Source organism: Sesamum indicum, linkage group LG3, assembly GCF_000512975.1.
Source record: "Sesamum indicum cultivar Zhongzhi No. 13 linkage group LG3, S_indicum_v1.0, whole genome shotgun sequence".
In the NCBI taxonomy this organism is placed as follows: Eukaryota; Viridiplantae; Streptophyta; class Magnoliopsida; order Lamiales; family Pedaliaceae; genus Sesamum; species Sesamum indicum.
Window position 1 is genome coordinate 24,370,031 of NC_026147.1, and position 18,545 is coordinate 24,388,575.

An 18,545-nucleotide genomic window follows, 5' to 3' on the forward strand; every position below is an offset into this window, starting at 1 on the left:
GTTTAACCAATCTTTGATGCATTTTTGGTTGAATATTGTGATGATTTACTCTGTTCTTGGCTTAGAGCATATTTTACATTCAAGGCTTTTCCTTTCTTAATGAAACTAAACTAGAACTCTGTTACATGTGAGTGTGGCGATTCATTTCCAACTTCCCAGATGCCATATTGCCAGACTCTTTCTGATTTCATCTGCTTGGAAACTCATATATGTTTACCTGTGTATTTGTCATTCTTTGAGATGTTCTCAAATTTTATGAATTTATAGGTTGTGGACATCTTAAACCCTCTCGCTCGTGAACTCAAATCAATAGGAACGCTTAAAAAGGAACTTGCAGAGTTGCAGGAGGAACTGGCGCAAGCTCACAATCAGGTATAATAACTGTTTATTTTTTAAACAAACAATGTCACTTTATGGAATGCCTTTTGCATAGTCGACAACTATTTTCTTCTGGATTTATTGATTCTATCACATTTTACTCTGTTAATTGTTTAATGTTATGAATAAATGGAAAGCAAGTTTCTTGTCATGAGAAAAATTATGTATATCTTCCCAGTAAAACTTAGAATTGTAGTTAGTAAACATGTTGCACTCTTGAATACAAACAGGTACATATATCAGAAGCAAGGGTTTCAACGGCTTTGGACAAGCTAGCTTACATGGAAACATTGGTTAACGATAAGATATTACAAGAAAAAAACACAACAGAATCTGACTTGTCAACCCCTACTCCAAGTACTCCCAGAGAATGTAGGGACACTGGGAAAAGCAGACAGCAGGGGAGAAGCCTTAATGTTTCAGGTCCCGACCAGCCTTACAGTGCCCATTTGAAGAATTTTTGGTACCCTGTTACTTTCTCTTCAGACCTCAAGGAAGATACCATGGTAAGCCCACTTTCTGAAACTTGTTCTGCATTTTTAACATAATTTTGCACGGCTGGATTAACATTTGTAGTTATAAAGTCTTGTGCTTCAGTGCTGCTATTTACTTGTTTCTGAATATTGCTTTGAAAATTTTCTTGCAGATCCCAATAGACTGCTTTGAGGAACCATGGGTCCTCTTCCGTGGAAAAGATGGCAAACCTGGTTGTGTGCAGAATACTTGTGCTCATCGAGCCTGCCCTCTTGATCTGGGTTCGGTTAATGAGGGGCGTATTCGGTGCCCATATCATGGTGAGATTGAGAACATTCTTGGTGTCAGACATCATAAATTGCTGATAATGATCGCTAATATAGTCTTTCAATACAAATTACTATGAGTGAGTTTGTTGATGATGTCCCTTATCACCTGATGATCAATATCAGGATGGGAGTATTCAACTAATGGCAAATGTGAGAAAATGCCATCAACTAGATTAGTTAATGTGAAGATCAAGGCATTGCCATGCTTTGAACAAGAAGGAATGATATGGATTTGGCCAGGGGATGATCCACCAACAGCAAAGCTTCCTTCTTTGCTCCCTCCACCGGGATTTCAGATTCATGCTGAGGTATCATTAGCTGCTGTCGGATAATTCTGTTGAACTGATCCATGCTCTTTAAGGATGTCCTTTCGTTTAACCTCTATTATACTCCTGATATCATTGACAATGGCAGATTGTGATGGAACTCCCAGTGGAACATGGTCTACTGCTGGACAACCTTTTGGATGTTGCACATGCTCCTTTTACCCACACTTCCACATTTGCTAAGGCGTGGAGTGTTCCCAGGTTTGGTTTTAAACTGATACCAGTAACATGTTTATGCATATGCTAGTCAGATATTGCATTTCCAGAAACACATTGCAAGTATCAGACATTTCGCTTTCAATGGTTGCAGCTTAGTGAAAGTCTTGACGCCTGCCACTGGTCTGCAAGGATACTGGGATCCTTATCCAATAGATATGGAATTCCGGCCACCTTGTATGGTACTTTCCACCATTGGGATCTCAAAGCCCGGAAAGTTAGAAGGGCTGAATACCAGAGAGTGTTCAAAACATCTTCACCAACTTCATGTTTGCTTACCATCATCAAGACAAAAGACGAGATTATTATACAGGATGTCCCTTGATTTTGCTCCAGTATTAAAACATATTCCTTTCATGCAATACCTGTGGAGACATTTTGCTGAAAAAGTAAGAGTCGTGTTTGCTTCTCATATTATTTGCAGATGAGAACAACATATTCTTAGTATTCCACTTGACCAACAGGTTCTGAACGAGGATTTAGGGGTTGTAGTCGGCCAACAGGAGCGAATGCTCAATGGAGCTAACATATGGAATTTGCCGGTGTCTTATGATAAGCTGGGAGTTAGATACAGGTTATGGAGAGATTCAGTGGAGCAAGGATCTAAACAATTCCCCTTCAGCAAATCATCATAGAACCTGTCTGAAGAATAGAGTTGGTTGATACCTTCTTTTGCAAAACACCAGTTGTGCCCCTGACTTTTGCCAATTGGGGCTCAAGAAGATTGATTGATCAGAATTCAAAGCAGATAGTCTCACCAACAACCACCCCACCCCACACCCTTCTTTTTGTGTTCAGAATAGAAACAAGTATCCTTCCTGAACACTTCCCACCACAGAACCCCAAGCTGTTACCCTGAGGCAAGCCCACAGGGATCATTTCATCACCAGTTAGTGCTGGTTATCTTGCCTTGTGGCAGAGAGCCAGATGATCATATCATCATACTTTATAGTTGAATGGTTGCCAATTGATGGAAAAGCTCCGCCTTACCTGCTATTGCAATAATACTATCAAGGAGAGACATTCTGGAGTCGATTTCAAGATTCCAATTTATACACAGAAAAAACAGAGTATAGCACATACATAACAGCAATAATTTGTTATTTTCTTTTATTTCTCAATTACAAGAAGAGACCAACTCCCATTTCATCTTCCACACAAAACAATCCTATGTGCAAAACAAGGATAACCCCAGCCGAGAAAAGTTCAAATTCAGAGGGCCGACCCGCAAAATGGACAGAACCTGAATGTGGGATCCACCTCACGAGCACAGTACTGACACCTTAACGCCGCCTCCGTCACCTCCTTCTCAGCCGACGGAGAGAACGACTGAGGGAAGAAAAGATTGCAGTTGTTGCAGTGCATAAGCGGCTGCTTTCCGGGCCACCGCCACACCGGTACGAAGAAGAGCTTCAGCACTTTTTCGTATTCCACGAGATCGGCCCGTGATCCGCACGCTATGCACCTTCCGGCGCCGCTCTTCAGCACCTGCCTTGCCTGCTGCTCCAATCCTCCGACAAAAAAGAAAAACATTTTTGCAAATCAAAGAGTTTCTTCTTGTAGTAATTACGGGATGGCGCAAAGTGTCAGCTTAAGCTTATATATTGAGATGAGATGAGGTTTAGCTCTGGAGGGTTCTGCTCTTCCTTAGATTCCTCTGGATGAATTGCACTCCCAGCCTTTAAATCTGAGATTTTTGCACTTTTCCACTCAAAAGAAACAAAATTAATCAAGATTTTGGCACTTTTATGTTAAATTAAAGGGTATATTGCAAATTCTAAATTTCATCATAATTACAAAATCAAAATTATAAATATCTCTTAAAATTAACAATTGTTAATAAATATTCTATACAATAAAATGTCACAAGTAGGTATTTATTAGTTAATCATTAATATCATGGGATATTTATAATTTTTTAAACATCAAGAAATATTGTAATTATAATAAAAAAAAAAAAGTCTCTTATAATTTATCATAAATTAAAAAATAATTTTGGATCATAAAATATAAGAAAAATCGCATCCCACCTCAAAACTAATTCTATACGATTGCTTTTAGTAAAAAAATAAATAAATCCTTTTTCTTTTTCTTGTTTTAACGTATTAATTAGCACCATAAACTACATGAGCATTAACCTGGATAGATTCATTCACTTGAGTACACGGAAGAGACAACTCCAGAAGTCTCCAGCTTTTCCAAATCACAAGACTCGTACACGCTTTACAAGAGTGTAAACATACGTGCTAACAATAAGCAGTGAGAAGGCTATTTATGTTGGTTTCCAGACTGCAAGCAGCTCTTGGAACATCTCTACCACGAGTTCTCTATCAGCTTTTCTGAAGAACTCATTCATTTCTTCTCTAACATCATAAATCTTGCCAAAATCAAGCAGATACGTCAAACATCCTTTCTTCAATTTGTTCAGCTGGTAGAGCCACGCCTCTTGCAACCTCTCGAGGACGTTTCCCGAGTTAATGTCTTCTAGTAGACTTTCCTCACAAGCATCCTTCAGCTGTATGATGTCATACTTGTTTGCTGCACCCAGTAATGCCAACCGGTGCTTCCAAAACTCTTCCTGGCTTATAGCTCCGTACAAGTAAGTAAGAAGGGCTATGCAGGACTCGGAAGTCATATCTTCAATGTCAATTGTTGAAGACTCTTTCTCCTTGAGGTTATGCCGGAACATACTGTGGAAGACGGGAGAGCTTGCGGAAAGAATTGCTTTGTGAGCTTGTAGTTTGCCATCTGCGGTGTTGATGGTGACATCAGAATGGATAGACTCGTCAAGCATGCGAGAGAGACATTTGAGAGTAGTTTGAGTTGCTAGATTTTGCATGATGGCATCACTGGGCCATATGGAACTGGCCTCTCCATCCTGCGATTTAGCAGCAAGTGAAGGTTGAAGTTTCAAGAAAACACCAATGCACAGCCAAAAATGAACATTCTTTGTTATATGTATATCTATCCTCTGCTTCGCTTTCTTTTCACCTTTGTTTATGAAAGTAGGCCACAAGGCCTTTATACCTATGTATATGCGCCACTAATTGCATGGTATTTGAATGAGATTACTAAGAATTGCCAACTAATCAATTTAACTTCATCCGATGAAACATGAAATTCAACATGGACTTTGACTTAAAAGTGTTTGAAATAAAATGTAAAGAAGATATCTCACATTTAGCGGGCAGATCTTAAGGTCCAGAAACTCAACGTCAATGATGAATCGGCCTTGGCAATTTATATCAACAGGGCAAGCAAAGTCATCACTCGTGCGAAGCAGTCTCTCATGAACTGCAGCATAATGCAAACAACATCATCTGAATCCATTTCACAAGATAGCAGCCAGCAATTATGTTTCAGGAACTCAAAGGTTAAAAAGCGAAATTTGCTGGAGAAAACTCGAAAGTATGCAAGACAGAACTCAAATATTTTTTAGAAAAAAGGAACTGCAACAGCCATGTCAATGAGCCCGGGTAACAGATCACTCGCCTCCACTTTATATTTATAATAATTTGCATTCCCACTTCGCCCCAAATCAAACACAAAGTCTGATTTCTTGACAGTGAATTAACGCTTTCTAACAGCACATTCGACTTATTTTAGGCAATCATCTTTTAATTTCTGAGTCAAACAGAAAACATTCAACCAACATGTCACTTTGATAATTGAATTTTTTACAAAGACAAGCTAAAGGAAACAACATGAGGTACTTCTACATAGCAGAACAACCTGAAAAGATTCAATTTTTCATCCACCAGTTAACATATAAACATGTCATAAAGAAAATTCAACAGAAACACAAACAAGAATCTCAATTGGATCAGGAAAAAGTCAACCCCAATAATCAAAAGTATTACAAACAAAAAACACAAGAATATAAAAGATAAAATAATTACGTACTGGGGGAGATATAGGGTCTGCGATTAGAGCCGGCGGTGGTGACGCGTATGACGAACCGGGCAACTGGCGGCTGCTCCTTGGAAACCCGTGATGGTTCGGGGAAAAGCCGGATGTACATTGAACGGCTCTTCTCCACTGATAAATGCCTAGAAATTGTGAAAAATCATCAAATTTATGCAGAACCGATAACATATATGAACAGAGTAAAGAAGTAATAAGGAAATTGATAGTATATATACCAGTTCCATATGCCGATCTTAAAAGCGTCGGATCTTTTGTAAGGAGTGGTTGGCCCGAAACTGTCGATTTTCCACTGGGCTAGTCTTGCTATAGTTTCCACTTTCGCATCCCCCATCGCTCCGCCGTGAAGGTGGAAGAGAGAGTTCAGCTGGGCGTTTTGACTTCTCAATAACCAATGTCTGAATCTTGTTAGAATTTTTTTTTTTTTTTGGATAAAACAACAATCAAATAGAATAGCATCATTTTTTCAAAGCATGACCTTATAAGTTATAGTTATGGGATTTCAGTTCCTCAATTAAATTACGACTCATTATTAAAATTAATATATAATATACATATTTATTCTGATTTTTTCATTTTGCAAAAGTCGAATTCACAACTTTTTTATTATGAAATTTCATTCTTATCAATTGAACAAAGTTTAATTAATTACTTTGACTTAATTTTTAACAATTGATAAAATCATTTATCAATACTAATATGAAAAGAAAATTGTATTTTCGAATCGATTTTGATGTGGAGCATACTTAGGTATCTTTAAAATAATTAAAATATCTCCACTTATAATCTTTATAAGAGATATATAAGACATTTCAAATCATACCAACTCGTGTTCGAATTGATCCAATCTGAATACATTCGGACTCATTAAAATAATCTAATCAAAATTGCGTCAATAGTTTGTATGATTATGAATAGTACAACTTGAACATATTTATAAATACATATTTGTCATACTCTAGGTATAATTTTTGGCTACTATGTTATTCTTATAAGAAAAAAATTGATAGTCCCTTTACAATTCTGATCCCATAATTTTACGAGCCAACCAATAAATTTAAAAAATTTATAATTTAAGTTTCCTTATCTATTTCTGTTAACTTATTACTAAAGAGCACATGCACCTTGTTGACTTAAATATTAAAGAATTATAACCGAGGCTTCGCCGTATTGTTCTTCCCGAGCTTCTTTGCAGGAGAATTACGGAAGTTTGGGACCTGGTTTTGAATTTAAAAATCTTGTGAACTTATAATTCGGGCTAAAAATCAGATTCATTAATGATCATCAACACCACCTTTTTTTCCATAATAAGTGGACCTGTTACAACTGCAATAGCCTCTTGATAGTTGTTAGAATTTAATGTTCTAAAATCCTGAAGTCCTGTTTCCCTTGTAGGTGTAAAAGAAATTTAAGTTGGAAAATTTTTACCCAAATAAAATTTAATTAAATCAAATTAATCACAAAATAAATATGGTATATTTGTCACGTGATTAATCATATTCTTTAAAATGTATATCAATCACATGACAAGTATATTATATTTATCATATAATTGATACAAGTTCTGTCGAACTCGATTTGGATTAGAATTTCTCGTTCAAGTTCTAATAATTTCTTCAAACATGCATATATAATTCAATATAGGGTATATATCCTTATCTGACTTAATTTCTTGGGTGCAAAAAACTCCAGTTTTGATAATATCTTATATTTCATAATTCATTTTCTCCACTTTGTATATATATATCTTGCTAAACTTTAACCATATAAAACAAACAACTTTGCAGCTATATATCTCAGACTCAAAAAGATAGATGAAATAATAAATGGTGCAGAATCAAAGCATGTGGGACTGTTCTATGAGTGATGAAAAGAAACGTAAAGGGGGAAAGGGATGAACCCTAAATCCTAATCCTTAACATACATTATTATTTAATCATTACTTTTTTTTGACAAGTAATGGAGTCTTTCCATGCAGACAATGTGCCTCAACAAAGTTGTTTTGACTTAAGCTTTCAAAAGGGGCTCTTTGATATAAGCCATGAGCTGAAAGCAAAATGGGCAATTTATCCCTATAATATTGAAAATGAGCACATTATAATTCTATGAAAAATAAATAGTAATTTATTTTCTTATATTTTAAAAAATGAAACAAAATAGTAAAGCTGCTATCCTTTATTAATATGCTCTTAATTGATTCTTGAGATGATCATCAGACGGTTCCCATTTCACATACTCTTGTTTTTTATTAATTCTTTCTTGCAACTCTAATCATATGCACTTAATGGAGGGCATGTTGGTTTTGCTTTATTCTTCTGATCAGAAACATGAACCAGGTTTCCAGGGAACAACATCCGCCTATCACTTCTGTTTCAGGGTTGGAAAGTTGGGAGAGTAGTGGTGTCTTTTTTGATCAAGTCTATGTGGTAATTTTTCAGTCAGAAATCTAGATGTTTCTTTTATTTAGGAATGCTTGGACTTGTTTATCAGGATTTCCTAAAGCAGTTAGTTCCTCAGAGTGACTACATCTTACTTTGCTAAATCGACTTAGTACTATAGCAAGTGCACATGTTTGTTTCTAATATTTTCGGTTATGAAACAGGCAGACAGACATTCAGAAATTGGAGCACCGCACTGCTGAAACCTCTCATCATCTCAGAATTATTTGTCCAAGTGATATGACACTAAAAATTTCCGTGGCCTAAACTTCTCTTATTACTCAAGTGTTGTCGCATTCACTTACGTATGTGTGGTATATCTTGTCAAACTTTTTATTTGTTTCACCATAGTCCATAGGAAAAGAGTTGTAAGAAAACCAATGCTGGATGGTTTGAGCATGTCCAGCGAAGCCCGCATCTTCAGACTTACCAGAAAGAAGTCGAATGTAACCAACTACTACAAGACTCCAGCGAAATATTGAAGAAAGTTGTCGGTTTTTTAAATAGTTATAAGGAGGAGGTTTCCTTAATTATATATAAGGTGGTCCTTATAGTGATAGATTGTCCCATATATTTGCTGAGGGGCCGGAGACATACTGCCCTACAACCTTATTTGTTGCTATTGAATGATATTACTAAACAAAGGCAGGTAATAGATCTATGCACATGCATCCCATTCTGCACTTGTGGGGTTTTAAGAGCAAATTTATGTGATTAAAAATCTCACAAATTTTCATTATTTAAGGTCAAGGAGATGTTTTGATTGTGTTTCAGCTGAATCTTTTAGAAAAGAAGCTAATTATTTATTTCAAGAAGACAACAAGAGGACAAGATCTTGCAGAATATTTGTGGCCCTTGTGCTTCTTATGTTCCCCTTGAGTGGAGCACCTCATCACTTACAAACTCAACGTTCTGTGTATATATATGTTTTATTTCATTAAAAAGATAAAACATCAAATTTGTCCAATTAATTTAACTCTCTATCTAAGGCTCAAGGCCTACATGCACACACAATGTGGGGAAGTGAAGCAAAAGCTCATATGTCTCTTTCTATTCAAACCCCTTTATTCTTTGGCCCTCCTCTTTGTAAGAGTCTTCACCCACCCATATTTAACTCTTGATCCCCCTTCTAGCTGCTTTGTGCCCACATGGCACATATTGGCTTTGCTGGACCTCTTCCATCTGATCATGAGCTGAAGGAGCTGACCAATCCGCCTCCGCCACCTCAGTGTGGCACGTGGTTTTCCATGCTCCACCACAGTCTTGATCTTCTTACCCTTATTCTCCCAACTGTCATTCAATGACAACACCTCGGATTGTCGATCGTGGGGCATTTCGGAGATTTTGCCCTTGTCCCATGAGGCAACACCATTTTCTTCAAACTTGATTGATATAAAGGAGTCTGCAACAGTCAAGATTCTGAGTAACATCAGAAGAAAAAAAAAAAGCTAGCCTTGCAAAACCCATAAATTACTCAATACATGGAGGGTTTAATTCTTGTTTTCGTTCTACTATAATAATCATACATAGTAAGAAAAAGGGACCAAGAACAAGAGTTGAAGGGTAAAGTTGACACACTGAAATAAATCAAGTCAATTATGCAGCCATGATCATGCATATATATGAACCAATCAAAGATGGATAATTATGTCTTGATTTGTCTTCAACTGAAGTTGGGGAACTGAAAAAGGTTATAGACATGATATGAACCACGGTCCAGGCGGAACGGTCCTCCCTTATACATTTATTCTCGTCCTAATTTATAGGTTACTAATTGATAAATACGTAGGAAACGACTTAAAGACCAATCATACAAAGTAATGGTAACTTTTGTTTGATTCTATAACCATATCATTTCCATGAATGCATTTAGACCTAGTTAACAATAGCACTGTAAATTTCGTAAAGGGATCATAAAAATGCAGCGCATCGGTTAAGAGTGGATTTGGTTAGATCAAACAGCTTCTGATCCAGACTTCTCACTGAAGAACATACAATCATAGATATATGTTTCTTGATACATATATATTACTACAAAACAATTCATACATCAAAAGCATAGTTATCTGGATAATCCCTAACGTCGATAAGTATGATATTCCAATCACCTTTTCTTGATTGACGGCAGTTCCAAGAAAGTAACAAAAGCAGGAATTGAAGGAGAAAGGGAAGAGAAACAGAAAAAGAAAAAGTAAATCTAACCTTCTGGACTAGTGGATGAAGTGTGAGAATGATAGTGATGATGATCAGGTTTCTGCTGCTTGGTGTCCTGACGATTGAGCAAAGTTGTAAGAGCAAAAATCTTAGTTAGGGCCAAGGGAGCTCTTTTAGGTGTTGCACGGAAAAGTTTGTGTGTAAGGTGAAGATGGGCTTGCTTGGAAGCTAAAACTAAGAGCCTTTCATTCAAGCAGAGTGGACAAATTCCTATAACCAGCTGTGTGGGGTGAAAATAGCACCATGATGATCTCCTTGCGTCTAATCTGCACTCATTCATGTTCACTCCTCTTAGAGTGTGTATGTGTGTGTGTTTAGCAGAAATGGGATATATTAGCAAGAGAAAAAATGTAATGGGAACACCTCCAGAAACACTTGCAACACTCACTGGGGGGGGAGGGGGGGGCGGGGGGGGCCTCGAAAATGGAAAATGATATGGGAAACATAGCAAACTTTTTATGGTATTTTTAGGATTATATTGAGAGATAGTCACAGTCATTTATTTTAGCTAAATTTTGGTGAGATATATATTATAAGTACATAGACTAGTGCATTTGTTGGAAAAAGTTGCGAGACAGAGAAAGAATGAATGGTCCTGGGAATTTATGATGATGTGTACTAATTAGTTGGTGTGCAGATGGCATCCATTTCCATTTGAAATAGTTGGACCATTCCCATGTCTGTGAGCAGCATAAATTCTATTCCAAATTAATTTAGTCGGATCTAAACTAATTATAATGATAAGTATAATACATTTATATGTAATTGATATATAATTAAAAAGTAATAATAAATTATATTATAAGTATATCACACTTGCCCGCTCTATGTGAGTAGATCTTTTGGTGTTTGTGTATGATAATCTTGTGTATTAAGATTTAGTCTTTTTCATGATTTGTAGAATCCATGTTACGAATCTACATGCACCACAAATATCAATCCCTTCCCTACAGAAATCGAGCCATATATATATGGATATGCATGGCATTCTTTGAAAGAGAAAGTTGTGTATTGTTGGAGTTATTATCGTATTAATTTTCTGCCTCTAGATTCAAATGTATTCATTGATTATATTCATCGCAATAAAAATAATTTATTCCCAAATCACGTAGAGAGAAATACGGCTAAAGGCTGATGGTTAAAACTGAGGACTCACTAACAAAGTATTATTTATTAGATAGTGGATTTTAAAGTCCCGCCAGTTGTATAATTGTTTTATCTCATTTTATGTGAATTTGTAATAATTCGTTATACCATTATTGTTGATAATTTGATTTATTACTTAGAATTATATCATATTTAAGATTCAAATTAAAATTGGACCTGACCCGTTTTCATTGAAACAATTTTAAAGGTCCGTTTTGAGAAGGGCTGCTAGAAAGCCCATATACATTTTTAAAATAGTGCGGAAGCCCAACTTTCTCATGGGCTGCTGCAGACAGAAACATTCATGTCCTTTTCTTGTGGATATGGATTATAATAATTATTGATTTTGATATATTAAGGACAAATTACAATGGTCTTTTCTAGAGTTTCCCATAATTATGAATACTCCTACATTGTTTGAAAAATTATTAACAAAATAGACTAATTATTAAAATTAAGGAAATGTTTTAAATTTTTTAAACAATGAAAAATATTTATAATTGTGACAAACCTTAAACAAGATTATTATAGTTTACCCCAAATACTAAAGATGCACATTCTTGCCAACTTAGGACCAAACACATCAACCCCTCAACTTTTCTGAATTTCACCTTAATTCGGTTCTCACCATGGCCTAACATATACATTATTTTAATTTTTTCTTTTGAATCTTGCAATTTTATTATTCTTTATTTTTATAATTATTAATAAAAGGTACGAATTAATCATACATGTCCAACATATTCTTAAATCTCGTAAAATATGTTGTGCTTATATGAATATAAATTTTAACATATCAGTGTCGACATATTTATAAATCATATGCTTGCAACAAAAGAATTTAATCTTATAATGTGGAGCTTATTTTCATGATTTTTTTTAAATGATAATAGATAATGTGGTTGTAAGAGAAGTTGGAGAATTTAAATTGTTTAGGCATATGAATTATGAATAATTCAACTGCTTTTCCCAAGGATAAAAGCAAACCTTGTTTCCTAAGAATCTTCAACTTTGGGCATGTGCAATGTGACATCCATGTTTATTTGCTTAAATTCGAACATAACTGAGGAATGAAGATTGAAGAGTTGGCTTTGCCAATTAGAGGAGCAACCTACATTTGACGTTTTTGTGTTTGTGTAGCATATGGCAAGAGGACTAATTAAATTAGAAGAAATCATGTGCTGCGTGTTCAGACACTTTTGCTATTTAAATTTGTATGTTAGACTTAGGAGTAGCATAATTTTTCCATTATTTCTTACTATAAAAAACTATAAAAGAATGTGGATTACAATTACATTTCAATTGAATATTATTAAAGAAATAGTAATAAAAGAGAGGGCGTGGCATAAAGTATAGATGGGTAGGTTGCCAAGAAAAAAAAGGGATGAATGAGATTTCTCTACAACAATATTTATTAATATGTGCTGGTGATGATTAATATATACTACTTGATTTTGTGCATGGTTTCTTCTAACATAAATTAAAGAAATATAAATGCTAATTATTTAAGTTACAATTCTGGGGAAAGTTGACCTAAAAAAGAGGAATATTAATATGGCATAATTAGTCTTAATTAGACCGGTTTTGACCCTTAAACCTTGGAATTAATCACTAAGTGGCCCCCACCCAATTCATTTCAATTTCTGTTTTTTAGGGAATCTAACTTAAATAAAATAAAGAATCTCCTTCATAATTGTCTTAATTGTGATAAAGAATTATTACATATATCATCAATTTTTTTTTTCTTAAATTTACTGGGATTTAATTAGGGTATGGATTCAACAAATTAATATATATTTAAAAAAACATATATGATATTTCTTTAAAATTGCAAATTTGAAAAAATGAGCTAATTTATGCCTTTTTCTTTCTTTTTAATTCCAAAAGGAGACCGACCATAATTATTTCTTTCGATCTTTTGGCTTTTCAAAAAAATCTTTATCGAAATATAAAAAAAGCAAAATCCAAAAATCATATTTTTCATTAATTTGTCTTATTACAAAAGCCTTAAATGGTGAAAGATGTTTTTCCAAATTTGATTACTTCTTAGAGTTCAAAAACTTACCATAAATTACAATTATTTAAAAGAGAAAAAGTATGTGTGCAGAATAGTAGTCTAGATTCATTAATAATACTTTCCAGCTTACTTCTTAATTAGTTAGACAAGAAAGCTTGCAATCCATTATAATTCTATAGCAACTAAGGTAAGAAAATCAAATTATCCTCTATAAAAATAATATATATATATGTGTGTAGAAAAATTGAAATTTTGGTCTTGAAAAGTATCTTAACATTTTAAAAAAGAAAAAGAAAAAAGCATTTAATCACTAGCACAATTTACAGTTGATTTTTCATATTTTGGCCTATATATTGTCTATTCTGTTCTTATTTATTAATTATAAAATTCTAAATTTTTAGTTAACACGTAATTTTATTTTTTTTCTAACCTCAGACATGTCCGATTCTTGGACTTGTGTAGGATGGCAAGAAAATAAACTAAATACTAGTTGAAAATTTGAGTTTATGTAAGAAGTAAATTAGAGGAAAATAAATAATAAGCAGGAATAAAGAAGACGAGTTGGAACAGGATTAAATGCTTTTTTTTTAGTGTAAGGGGATGTTGTGTTTATTTTAATTTCAGATGGAAGGTGAACTAATGATTTGAAATTGATTATTTGAATAATAAGAACGACATATAATAATAAGATAATGAATAATAATAATACATAGTTAGATATATATATATATATGTATGTATATATCCACGCCACTCGAAGTGCGTGTATTGTGTGTGAATTGTGTGTTTGGGGGTGTGGGTTTTTACCAATAAAGAGGTTCTTAAGGCGTGCAGGCAGTGAGAAATCCACACACGTTTGGGATTCTTTCCAAAATCAAACATAGTAACAATATTAATCAAAAACACAACACACACATAATATTTCTCTTGAATAAAAACACTTCTACACTTCATGGCACCGTTCCAACAGGCTACACACAGCCTGCCCCTTCCACCGCCGTTTAGCTCCTCCATTCTGTTTCACTGATTTTTTTCATCTGGGTTTTTTGGTTTCTGTTTGTTTGATCTCTCTTTTCTTGGATTTTTACTCGGTAAAGTTCGGATTTTTATTGAAAATTCTGATCTGGGGTGGTTGGAAAGTTATGGAGGACGGTAGATTGTGTCAGTGGACTGTAGTTCGATCCATACTGGCTATTCTTCAATGGTGGGGTTTCAATGTTACAGTAATCATCATGAACAAATGGATCTTTCAGGTTTGTTTCTTGATGTCAAGTGAGTGAAATTGTTTCATTTATGAGATTTTTGGTGCTCTATTATGTACGTTCTTTTCTAGATTCTTTTCCCTTTTCTTCGATTAAAGTTTTCTTTTAATGGTTCTGCTCGATCTTTGTGTTCTCTTTTTCAAATTTCATTGATGTTTAGCTGGAAATTCTGGTTCTTGTCGTTCTGATTCTGTTTTCAGAAATTCAGGAATGCGAATCTGCGATGGTTTTGCGAACTATTGGATTAATGGGGATTTCATGTGTCGTACGCCTTTAGTTTATTTATGTGTGTTGTGTCTCAATTGTCAAAATGAATGAAGAAATCAATAAATTTCTGAAGTTATACTCATCAATTTCAGTAAATTGTTTTTCTTTTTTGGCTAATTTGAAATAGAGTTAATTGTTATAATAATTTAAATTTCATTCATTTTCTATTTTTACTTCTTGCAAATCAGACTATTTGTACTCCTATACTCTTTCTAAGTGTGGATTAAAGGGCATTTCAAAATGTGGTCTAATTGAGTTATGTTACTGGAAATTCTGGAGAACTTATTTCTCGTTCTTTTCAGTTTTGAAGTTGAATGATTGCAGCTGATAGATAGTGATCAGATTTATATGTTTTTGTCTTGAGCAATTAAAAGGATGGTGATATTGATGGAATATGTTGCATTAGTCTTGTTAAATGATTTTCAGCTTAAAATAATCATTCGGCATCTCATTGTCTTTACTGTTCAATTTACCTTCAATTGCTTATCAAGTTCTATATGTGATGATCGTTTGTGGGTTTATAATTTTAGGTTGCTCTCATGTTTTTACATATACGTCAGCTGTGACAATGTTGTTTCGGGCAATTCTTATTCCTTACCGAATTTCCTCTTTTTTTTCTTGGCAGAAACTGGACTTTAAGTATCCATTGTCCGTGTCATGTATTCACTTTATATCATCGTCCATCGGTGCATACTTGGTAATTAAAGTGCTAAAACTGAAGCCACTTATTACGGTCGACCCTGAAGATCGCTGGAGGAGGATATTTCCCATGTCATTTATATTTTGTATTAATATAGTTCTGGGAAATGTGAGCCTGCGGTATATACCTGTTTCCTTCATGCAAACTATCAAGTCCTTTACTCCTGCAACAACTGGTGAGTTCTGAGTGATATTATTTTCCAAAGCATTGGAAACTGCAACTGTAAACTAGTTATCAAATAGAGATAACCCCTGTTGCAGAAGCTATTTGTAAACCCTGATCTGGTGCATAAATTAGGACTTGTCGTTTCACAGCGCCATTGTTATTCTTTTTCTTGTTATTGATTTTGAGTCCATAAACAGCTGTATTAGCATCAGTATCTCTTCCCTTCTTGTATTAGTAAGTGACAATTCATCTGTTTCCCATGCTTTTGGAAACAGTTATCTTGCAGTGGCTAATCTGGAAAAAGTACTTTGACTGGAGAATTTGGGCTTCGCTGATTCCTATTGTTGGAGGGATTCTACTCACTTCTATCACAGAGCTCAGTTTTAACATGCTCGGGTTTTGTGCTGCTTTATTTGGCTGCCTCGCTACTTCCACAAAAACTATTCTTGCAGAGTCTCTGTTGCATGGATACAAATTCGATAGGTAATTGCCTTATTTGCTCCCACTCTTCCCCTAAAGCCATAAGTTGATACCTAGAAAACTTTTAAGTAACAACAGAAACTCATTTTTATGCCCATGTTCGATGGGTTCTCCTTGTGTTTCTTCTGAATAAAGAGAATCGATTAGTTGTTAGGATTTTACCAAGCATGTAAATACATCTAAATAGTGCTTTTCCAATTTCTGAATTCTTTTACCATGGTCGCTATTAATGCTAATTGCACTACTTGCCGTTGCTTCATTTGCCTAACTGTTTGAACATAAAGAAAGTAAACATATCAAAAGTATTAATTGACCATTTGTTTCTTGCTTTATCATCAGCTTATATTTTATATGTTTCCCAGTAACAAATCGATATGTTTTGTGCTGACTGCAGTATAAATACAGTATATTACATGGCACCATTTGCAACTATGATCTTGGCTGTGCCAGCATTGCTACTTGAAGGATCAGGGGTTATGGAATGGATTTATACATGCCCCTCGCTTTTCACGTCTCTTGTCATCATTTTTGGGTCTGGAGTGTTGGCCTTCTGCCTGAACTTTTCAATCTTTTATGTCATTCACTCCACCACTGCTGTGACATTTAATGTTGCAGGAAATCTTAAGGTGCTTGTCTTACTCACATTTGATGATTACTCAATCTCCTATTATCTGTTAATTTTTATCTGATGTCTACCAAAATTTTATTCGATAGAGATTCATGAGATTCATTTGTAGAATTGGGGTTTTTCAACCATGACATTCTCGCTACCTTTCTTTGCAAAACTATGAATCATTACACTTTAGTTCAAGAACTTGAGTTGGCAGCTGAAAAGGAACATATGGTGCTTCATACTTTGGGAATCTGTTGTGTTAATACTTCATCAGTGCCTGAATATGTTTGTGGAGTCTTTTGCATTAGCATCCTAATACCTGTCACCATTCCTGTATTAATCTTGAAATCTGATTTCTCTTTTCATTTCAGGTTGCAGTAGCTGTTACATGTTCGTGGCTCATCTTCCGTAACCCAATCTCCCTGATGAACGCTGTTGGATGTGCTATAACGCTTGTTGGATGTACCTTCTATGGATACGTAAGGCACATGCTCTCACACCAAACGCCTGGAACCCCTCGGACTCCAAGGAGCAAGATGGAGCTGATCCCATTAACTAATGACAAATTAGACGACAAAGTTTGAGTTGTCCATGAAATCCGCTAGCAGGGAAGTGGCCAAAGATGTTTGCTGTAGAAAGAAAAGAGCTATTTTCTTTTCTTTTTCTTTTTCTTGGTGGATTACTTACCAGGGGTCATACTGAAAATTAACCAATGAACTATACTTTTGTTTTAACCCATAGTGATGATCATATTTATCCAAACAACAGAAACATCTGGGTAGTCGTTGCCCTTTTTCTTTCTTCAAGTATTTCTGCTATGCTATAAGAGCAGGGGACCCAATTTAACAGACAACAATACACTGGGAAAAAAGATTCATTCAGTTTTAAGTAATAGTTTAGATCTAGTTAGTAGTAGTTAGGATGTGAAATTACAGAGTAATGTTATCAGGGCTGATGCATACCAATCCAGATATATTCTACACGCATCATCTGATTCTCTACAATACATTTAGTCCCACAGCCCTTTTAAGATCTAAACAGTGATCTAAGCCAAGAGCCAGAAATTTTTGTGCCATTTGGTGCTGATTAGGTAGCCACCAACTCCTTTGCTCTGTTTCTTGACTCCAATTGTTAAGCACTCCAGAGTGTTGATGCAATGTTCCACAAACTCCTCCCTGCTGCTTGGCAAACACAGGCTGCCCAAAATCCAAGAACAGGATATTAACTAGCTGTTATAGTTATGGAGTTGTAGGTATTTGTTCTACAATCTGTTGATTTTCTTGTTTGGTCTCGAGATCAAAGAAGCAGTTCATGAGGCTAGAAATAGAGTTTAAGAATTGGGCTGAGTTTGAACTCAAAAAAGTGAATGGTAGTCTCACCAGTTGAGTAATGCAGAGGGAGTCTTCTGACCTAAGACCAGCACAGAGACTTCCAGCTTCTTAACTTGGCTCATTACTGTGTCTATCTTTGGTCCTTGGATTACTAGTGCTTCTACTTCAACCTGAACACAACACCCAATCTCCATCAACTCAATAAAGAAGAAAACTAACTCATCAAACATTTTTCTTTTCTTGGGGGGGGGGGGGGGGGCGGAGG

At 35.2% G+C, this 18,545-nt stretch overlaps 6 protein-coding genes across 6 annotated transcripts in view; 2 read left to right on the forward strand and 4 right to left on the reverse strand.

Annotated features, from left to right (window-relative positions):
* Window positions 1-2,746, forward strand: part of LOC105159469 (chlorophyllide a oxygenase, chloroplastic) — a 4,139-nt gene extending 1,393 nt beyond the window's left edge. Inside the window, exons 3-9 of the mRNA XM_011076546.2 lie at window positions 268-372; window positions 609-884; window positions 1,025-1,172; window positions 1,305-1,489; window positions 1,596-1,708; window positions 1,818-2,112; window positions 2,188-2,746. Coding sequence (XP_011074848.1) covers window positions 268-372; window positions 609-884; window positions 1,025-1,172; window positions 1,305-1,489; window positions 1,596-1,708; window positions 1,818-2,112; window positions 2,188-2,358 — 1,293 coding nt within the window. The 3' untranslated portion in view covers window positions 2,359-2,746. The remainder of the gene's footprint in view (window positions 1-267; window positions 373-608; window positions 885-1,024; window positions 1,173-1,304; window positions 1,490-1,595; window positions 1,709-1,817; window positions 2,113-2,187) is intronic.
* LOC105159467 lies at window positions 2,808-3,488 on the reverse strand. The gene has a single exon (XM_011076545.2). It carries the CDS (start codon window positions 3,254-3,256, stop codon window positions 2,936-2,938), a length of 321 nt encoding a protein of 106 aa, XP_011074847.1. The 5' UTR covers window positions 3,257-3,488; the 3' UTR covers window positions 2,808-2,935.
* Window positions 3,847-6,094, reverse strand: LOC105159470 (BTB/POZ domain-containing protein At1g21780). Its single transcript, XM_011076547.2, has 4 exons — window positions 5,866-6,094; window positions 5,627-5,772; window positions 4,902-5,017; window positions 3,847-4,601 (listed from the first exon to the last, which is right to left on the reverse strand). The coding sequence occupies exons 1-4, from the start codon at window positions 5,979-5,981 to the stop codon at window positions 3,996-3,998; spliced, it is 984 nt and encodes a 327-aa protein (XP_011074849.1). The 5' UTR covers window positions 5,982-6,094; the 3' UTR covers window positions 3,847-3,995.
* LOC105159471 lies at window positions 8,942-10,652 on the reverse strand. Its single transcript, XM_011076548.2, has 2 exons — window positions 10,288-10,652; window positions 8,942-9,487 (listed from the first exon to the last, which is right to left on the reverse strand). Exons 1-2 carry the CDS (start codon window positions 10,577-10,579, stop codon window positions 9,150-9,152), a joined length of 630 nt encoding a protein of 209 aa, XP_011074850.1. The 5' UTR covers window positions 10,580-10,652; the 3' UTR covers window positions 8,942-9,149.
* Window positions 14,245-17,711, forward strand: LOC105159473 (UDP-galactose transporter 1). The gene is made up of 5 exons (XM_011076550.2): window positions 14,245-14,715; window positions 15,617-15,866; window positions 16,132-16,339; window positions 16,731-16,962; window positions 17,321-17,711. Exons 1-5 carry the CDS (start codon window positions 14,605-14,607, stop codon window positions 17,531-17,533), a joined length of 1,014 nt encoding a protein of 337 aa, XP_011074852.1. The 5' UTR covers window positions 14,245-14,604; the 3' UTR covers window positions 17,534-17,711.
* Window positions 17,615-18,545, reverse strand: part of LOC105159472 — a 2,135-nt gene continuing 1,204 nt past the window's right edge. The window contains exons 3-4 of the mRNA XM_020692363.1: window positions 18,329-18,450; window positions 17,615-18,145 (exon numbers count right to left, since the gene is read on the reverse strand). Coding sequence (XP_020548022.1) covers window positions 17,995-18,145; window positions 18,329-18,450 — 273 coding nt within the window. The 3' untranslated portion in view covers window positions 17,615-17,994. The remainder of the gene's footprint in view (window positions 18,146-18,328; window positions 18,451-18,545) is intronic.

Coding starts and splice junctions, on each gene's coding strand:
- LOC105159467 (XM_011076545.2), bottom strand. CDS start 3,256: ATGTTTTTCTTTTTTGTCGGAGGATTGGAGCAGCAGGCAAGGCAGGTG.
- LOC105159470 (XM_011076547.2), bottom strand. CDS start 5,981: ATGGGGGATGCGAAAGTGGAAACTATAGCAAGACTAGCCCAGTGGAAA. Junction 5,773..5,865: donor AAGATCGGCATATGGAACTG/GTATATATACTA, acceptor CACAATTTCTAG/GCATTTATCAGTGGAGAAGA. Junction 4,602..4,901: donor TTAAGATCTGCCCGCTAAAT/GTGAGATATCTT, acceptor GCTAAATCGCAG/GATGGAGAGGCCAGTTCCAT.
- LOC105159471 (XM_011076548.2), bottom strand. CDS start 10,579: ATGAATGAGTGCAGATTAGACGCAAGGAGATCATCATGGTGCTATTTT. Junction 9,488..10,287: donor TTCATCCACTAGTCCAGAAG/GTTAGATTTACT, acceptor TGACTGTTGCAG/ACTCCTTTATATCAATCAAG.
- LOC105159473 (XM_011076550.2), top strand. CDS start 14,605: ATGGAGGACGGTAGATTGTGTCAGTGGACTGTAGTTCGATCCATACTG. Junction 14,716..15,616: donor TGAACAAATGGATCTTTCAG/GTTTGTTTCTTG, acceptor TTTTCTTGGCAG/AAACTGGACTTTAAGTATCC. Junction 16,963..17,320: donor ATGTTGCAGGAAATCTTAAG/GTGCTTGTCTTA, acceptor TTTTCATTTCAG/GTTGCAGTAGCTGTTACATG.